The 7,202-nt window shown below is 37.1% G+C and overlaps 2 protein-coding genes across 2 annotated transcripts in view; both read left to right on the top strand.

The window, feature by feature from the left end:
- Positions 1 to 498: 498 nt before the first annotated feature.
- On the top strand, positions 499 to 1,428 carry LOC119251098 (olfactory receptor 12D2-like). Its single transcript, XM_037518591.1, has one exon. The coding sequence runs from the start codon at positions 499 to 501 to the stop codon at positions 1,426 to 1,428; it is 930 nt and encodes a 309-aa protein (XP_037374488.1).
- Positions 1,429 to 7,180: 5,752 nt separating this feature from the next.
- The window catches only part of LOC119251097 (olfactory receptor 11A1-like), a 1,006-nt gene continuing 984 nt past the window's right edge, over positions 7,181 to 7,202 (top strand). Inside the window, 1 exon segment of the mRNA XM_037518590.1 lies at positions 7,181 to 7,196. Coding sequence (XP_037374487.1) covers positions 7,181 to 7,196 — 16 coding nt within the window.

Raw genomic sequence — 7,202 nt, 5'->3', positions numbered from 1 at the left:
TGTGTGCAGTACTTAAAAATTTGACCTCTTATGAATGTGCCCATTTGGAGGGATAAAAACAACCCCAGTGTTATAAAGACATGTAAATAACTGGCAAATTAATAAGAAAATGCTTAAGGCATTTGTGTTAGTATGAGCAAATATGATTTCTTATTCATCAAAATAATTTGACTTTTAGAGCTGATTTACGAAGATGAAAAGAAATTTGTGTCAGAATTTAGAACTTCATAGTCAGAGAAGATGGTAGATGCTAGGTTAGCAACATGCTATGAATCTCCAGAGAAAGGAAATACTGACAATAATCTATAAAGTCCTAGCCATGATGAATTTAGCTGTCTAATGGCCCAAATACCATAAGACCACTGAATTTGGAACTGGGTAAAATGGCAATACTCCTTTTTCAAATATTGTTTTTCTAGATAGTAAAATATTGAGCTGGAAGGAATGATGTCCATTAGAAATAAATTTCCATGTAATATTTGTCTTTTTCTTTAAGTGATGCAGAATCGAACCTCAGTAACAGAATTTATGCTTCTGGGAGTGACTGATATCCAGTGGCTGGAGCCTTTGCTCTTTGTCATTTTCCTGGTCGTCTACTTTGTCAATGTGACTGGGAATGGAGCCATCTTGCTGATTGTCACCTCTGATCCTAAACTCCATTCACCAATGTATTTCTTCCTGGGAAACCTCTCCTGTCTAGATATCACCTACTCCACAGTGACATTGCCAAAAATGCTAGAAAACTTCCTCTCTAGACAAAAAAGAATTTCTTTTGTTGAATGTATAACTCAGCTGCATTTCTTCCATTTCCTGGGCAGCACAGAGACCATGTTATTGCCTGTGATGGCCTTGGACCGCTTCGTGGCCATCTGCAAACCTCTTCATTACACTGTCATCATGAATCGTCAACGTTGTACACAGATGGCTGTCACGATCTGGACTCTTGGTTTTTTCCATGCCCTGTTGCATGCCATAATGACTTCTCGTTTGAACTTCTGTGGTTCTAATCATATCCACCATTTCTATTGTGACATTAAGCCATTGCTGGATCTGGCCTGTGGGAACACTGAGATCAACCAGAGGCTGCTCAATATTGTCACAGGGACGATTGCCATAGGCTCATTCTCTCTAACACTTCTTTCCTATTTCTACATTATCACCTATCTCATCTTCAAAACCCGTTCTTGTAGCATGCTTCAAAAGGCACTGTCCACTTGTGCATCACACTTTATGGTAGTTATTCTTTTTTATGCCCCTGTTCTCTTCACCTACACTCGTCCTACTTCAGAAAACTCCATGGACCAGGAACGGTTCATTGCTATCATGTACACAGTGGTCACTCCTGTTTTAAATCCACTCATATATACTTTGAGGAACAAGGAAGTAAAGGGGGCATTGTATAGGCTAATCAGTAAAAGACTGACTTGAAGAAATCTAGAAAACCCTTCTGAAACATAATAGATAAAGAGAAACATAAGGTGTTTAATAATGCTCTTTCTCAAATTCTTAATTATAATATTTGTAGCATAGAGAACAAGTTAAAGGAAAAATAAATGGTAAGATCCAGTCCAGTTTAATAAGCAATGAGATTGCATGTAATGTAAGAGAAAGATGAAAAAAAGGGACACTAGTCATGGAATCTAATGTTGATTTTATTGGGGAATATCAGTTGATATATTTGATTTTTTTACATGTTTTTATATGAAAACATGTATAGAGATATTACCATATTGCTCATGTATTAGGAACCTGGAAGTTTTTATGCCTATTTGTCTGTGTGGTCTCTTCAAGTGAACATATTTTATATGAGCAATAAAACTTTTATGCTATCATAAATTAAGTACTCCATTATTAAGAAATAATTATTCAATTGGAAAAGACTGACTCACATATGTATCAAAGGGAATTTTTAAGCAATACACATTAAATAAGAAACAATGAATTCTCAAGCAGTAGATTGTGGCAATCATGTAGTATTGATTTGAGAAGTCTAGGAAAGTCAGTGCTTCATGCTAATTAATGATAAAATGCCTTAGTTAACAGACTGTAGGAAAAGGAATAAAGAAACTAAGGAAAAGAGGTAATGTTGGAATGGATACATTATGTGAGGTCAGATAATCCACCATAATATTATTCTCCATAAGAGAATATAAAAAAATATGCCATTCACCAAAGGCATTAGAAATGTTCTCATGGAGGAGTTCCAGAATTGTTAATAGGGTCCAGCAATAACTCTTTTCTGAAGAGTTATTAGAAGATTGGATAGAGAACCACATAACTGAAGACCACAACTGAAGATTGGATAGAGAACCACATAACTGGACTGCTAACAGTGAGGTAGAAAAAGGAACTCAAGATTAAATGATAGATAATAGAACTGAACCAATAAAATCATAAGTTTACAATCCATAACAGAATGAATACAGAGGAACAGCCAAGGAGTCTTGACTCACAGGTAGTTATGGAGATGGCTAATGCAACATATCATCCTAGGGTCAAAATCAGAGACCTGTTACTAAGAGTACTGCTTAAGCTATGCAGTCAGAATTAAGACAGTTCTCCCCCAACAAAATGGCATAATTCATTACTCAATTTATGGGACTCATTGCTTGAATGTATAGTAATATTCACGAGGAAAAAGTGACTTCAACACCATGGCAAGCATTCACTTACAATATTATCCTCAGTTCTCCACAGAAAGAATGTCCTCCATTTATATAGTTAAATGTATACACGGCAAAGGGATATTCCAGATATTGCAAGGCTGTGGACACATGGTCTGACTTGACTGTGATACTCCAAAACCTAAAACATCATCAAGGCTCTCCTGTTAGAGTGGATGAAGAGAGGCCTCGTGATAAGTGAATTCAAGGTTAATGTCTGTCCACTGTGCCTTTTCTGCTACTGCAGCCATATCCAATAACATTTCCAAACATTAGGTATATAATTGGAAATACCATACTTGGACAGTAGGGTCCTAAATCAGGTCCTTGATCTATGGGAAATGAGATGACATACTAGAGAAGATAAATTGGAAGCTTTTGAATCTGCCACATCTGTCTAGGATAGTAATGACAAAACAAAACCACATATTGGGCAGGATAACCAAGGCTGTGGCCCAGTCTTAATTACCATCTAAAGCCGGAAAGATAACTTTCAGATGTTGATGGACCCTGGACAATGAGTAAAACCAGCCCAAGCTCAAACAAGTAGTAGTCAGGTAAATGGTAAATATTGCCCATTGATTTTGCAAATACAATCTTGTTTCTTGGGGCTATCCCAAGAATGGTGTTTTAAGAGCTCTTGAATGTTGTTGCAAGATTCCTTAAGACCCACCCTCAGATGTCCCAGAATATCGATTCTGCTATATTCTCATGGTCAAGTAAGTCAATGTGCCAGCAAAAATACAAAGAGATATAATCCAAAGACCATCAACAGTTGGGGACATGATTCATTAGGCATCCATGTTTCATGACTCGTGACTCATTTTAACAACCAATTGAAGGCGCCTGTTTTTATTTTGTTTGTTTAGAAACATCCTTGTTTATTTTTTCACAACATTGAATTTCTCCCCTCATGTGTAGTCACTGTACTTTTCCCAAGACCAAAGTGCCCACAACCTTCTATCACACTCCACTGCCTTCTCCCTCCATCGCCCATCTATAATCTCCCTCTCTCTGTTCCTCCCTTCCTGACTTTTCAGGTCTACAGTTTTCTTTAAAGTTTCAGTCTTACAATTTGATTTTGATCCTTTTGTTCAGTTCTTCTGGGTTCCACATATAAGTTTAAACCATTATTTATCATTTTACCTATAGCTAACTTCACTTAGAATAATCCCTCCAGTTCCATCCATGTTGTTGCAAATGACAAGAGTTTATCTATTGTGATCACTGAGTAGTATTCCATTGTGCATATATAACATCTTTTTGATTCATGCTTCTTTTCTGAGGCATTTAGTTTGTTTCCACTTCTTGGTTATTGTAAGTACTGCTGCTATAAACATAGGACACAGGTTTCCTTTAAAACTAGTGTTTTGTGTTATTTATGTAGATGCCTGTGAGTGGAATTGCTGGGTCCTATGTTGGTTCTATTTTTACTCTTTTGAAGAATCTCAACACTTCTTTCCATGGGGGCTGGACCAATCTACATTCCCACCAACAGTTAATAATTTTCCTTATTCTTCACAGCCTCACTAGCACTTATTGTTTGTAGCTTTTTTGATATTAACTATTTTCACACTTGTGAAATGCTATCTCATTGTGATTTTGATTTGCATATCCCTGACAATATGTGATGATGACAATTTTCTCATATGTCTGTTGGCTGTCTGCATTTTCTTGGGAGATGTGCCTATTTATTTCTTCTGTCCATGCTTTTTATTTTTTAAATATTTATTTATTTATGCATACAAGAGCTGGGGTACAGGCCAGAGATGAGGGGGGTGAGAGGATTCACCAGAGACAGAGTAGGGAACAGAACAAGCAGACTGACTGAAATACACTGCTGAGGGGAGCAGCAGGCAAGACAGGAGAGGTCTGCTTCACCATGTGGGTTTCACTCCAAGGATCGAACTGTGCTGCAGAAGCTGTGGGATTGCTTCATAGCGCAGTGCTTAACCCCTTGTACCACCAGGGAGCCCCTGTCCATTCCTTTTAATAGATTGTTGTTTTCTTTTTGGTTGAGTTGTATAAGCCCTCTGTAGATCTTCCATATTACTCCCTTATCAGATACAGGGTTAGTAAATACTTTCTTCCATTAGGTAGGATGTCTCTTTGTTTTGGTCATTGTCTCTTTTGCTGTACCGAAGTTTCTTAATTTCATATGGTCCCTGTTTTTTCTCCTTGCTTTGAGGATGAGTCCTCAGAGATATTTCTGAGGTTTGTATCATGGAATATTTTGCCTTTTTTTTCTTCTAGTATTTTATGTTTTCAGGTTTTCCATCCATTTTGAGTTGATTTTTGGTATGATGTGAGATAATTGTTTATTTTCATTCTTTTTCATGTGGCAGGTCATTTTTTAGCACCACTTATTGAAGACTCTTTCCTTCCATAGTATATTCTTTTCTGCTTTGTCATAGATTGGGTGTCATATATGTGTGGGCTTATTTCTGGCCTCTCAATTCTATACCATTAGGCTCTGCATCTGTTTTTGTTTCTGTACCATGTGGTTTCAATTACTATGGCTCTAGAGTATAGTTGAAGTCTGGTGGTGTGATACCTCCATTTGTTCCTCTTTTTAGCCAGAACTTTGGCTATTCCAGTTTTTATATGATTTCATATGAATTTCAGTAATCTTTGTTCTATTTCTTGAAATATGCCATTGGAATTTTTACTGGGAGTGCACTGAATCTTGCTTGTATAGAATGGATAGGATGTCCTCTTTCAATCTTTGATGATGAATATCATTGTTTTTATTTGTGTCTTCTTCCATATTATTAATGATACTTTATAGCTTTCCTTTGTAGGTCTTTGACCTCCTTTTTTAGTTTATTCCCAAGTATTAAATTTTTTGGAGAGATTGTAAATAGGATGCCTTTCTTAGTATCTTCTTCCTATAGTTCACTATTAGTGTTTAGGAAGGTAACTGATTTTTGTGTGTTGATTTTGTATCCTACCAACTTGCTGAACTTGTTTATTGTTTTAATTAGTTTTTCCATGGAGTCTTGGGATTGTCTATGTATATTATCATATCATCTTCAAATAATGACAGTTTTACTTCTTTCCCAATTTGGATTTCTTTTAGTGCTTTTTCTTAATAGTAATTTCTCTAGCTTGGACTTCTTTTTTTAAGAATTTTTTTTATTTATTATTCATACAAGAACAAGGGTGTAGCCCAGAGGTGCTGGGAGCTGAAAGAATTCACCATAGACAGAGTGGGGCCGGACAGGCAGATCTACTGAAATACAATGCTGAGGGGAGAAGCAGGTAAGACAGGAGAGGTCTGCTGTGCCATGTGGGTTAATTCCCTGGCCAGGGATCAAATTCAGGCAGTGGCTATGATAGTGCTTAAACTAACCCCTGAGCCACCAGGAGGGCCCTCTAGCTAGTACTTCCATTACTGTGTTCAGTAGTGGTGGTGAGAGTGATCATCCTTGTCCTGAACCAGATATCAGTGAAACAGTTTCAGTTTTTCACTATTGAAAATGATCCTAGCTGCAGACTTGTCATTTGTGGCTTTTATTATGTTAAGTTACATTCCATTTCTTCCCAGTTTTTCATGGATTTTCATCATAAGTTGATGATGCTGAATCTTATGAAATGCTTTCTCAGAATCAATTAATAATATGGCCTTGTGGTTTTCCTTTTTTGTTGTTGTGTGGTGCAGTACATTTATTGAATTTCCAATGTTGAACCATCCTAGTGTTCCTGGTACAAATAGCACTTTGTCATGGTGTATAATCTTATTAACAGGACCTCCCCTGATGGCGCAGCGGTTGAGCGCTGGGCTGCAAAGCTGCACGCAGCCTCTGAAGTGCCAGTTTGATCCCCAGCCACCGGCAAGGGTCCCACATGGCATGACAGGCCTCTCCTGCCATGCCCGCTGCTCCCTCAGCAGCGTATTTTGTCACTCTGCCTGTTCTGTTCCCTGCTCTGGCTCTGGTGAATTCTCTCACCCTTCCATGCTTCTGACTGTACCCACTGCTTGTATAAATAAATAAATAAATCTTTTAAAAAAAATTTCCTATTAACACATTGTTGGATTTGGTTTGCTAAGATTTTATTGAGGGTATTTGGACCTGTGTTCATTAGGGATATTTGGCCTATAGTTTTCTTTCTTTGAGTTGTCTTTGGTTTTCACATTATTGCAATATTGAACTCATAAAACGTATTTTGAAGAATTCTTTCTTTCTCAACTTTTGAAAGATTCTAACCAGGCTAGATATTAGTTCATCTTTGAAGGTTTGGTAGAACTCACTTGTGGAGCCATCTGGCACTGGATTCACCAGATCTCAACAATGACATGGGAGAACTTCTCTGCCTACCAGATAAAGAATGAATAATGACCCTGATTTAAAAACATACAGAAAAAATGAAAAGGAAAAAAAATGATATGAGACAAATTATTAACTAAAGAATGAAAAGGAGAACTTAAAAAATTAAATTAAAGAAATGCATGGGATTAAAAGATACTGGAGAAGACAAAGAACTTGGGGGAAAGCAATGAAAACAGAATCAATGAAATGGAAGAACGGATCAGTACTC

Source organism: Talpa occidentalis, unplaced genomic scaffold (genome assembly GCF_014898055.3).
Source record: "Talpa occidentalis isolate TD23 unplaced genomic scaffold, MPIMG_talOcc4v2.1 talOcc4.2, whole genome shotgun sequence".
NCBI lineage: Eukaryota > Metazoa > Chordata > Mammalia > Eulipotyphla > Talpidae > Talpa > Talpa occidentalis.
This window is presented reverse-complemented; position numbering and strand designations above follow the sequence as displayed.

Bases quoted from the DNA above. Each gene is read 5' to 3' on its own strand.
- LOC119251098 (XM_037518591.1), top strand. From the start codon at position 499: ATGCAGAATCGAACCTCAGTAACAGAATTTATGCTTCTGGGAGTGACT.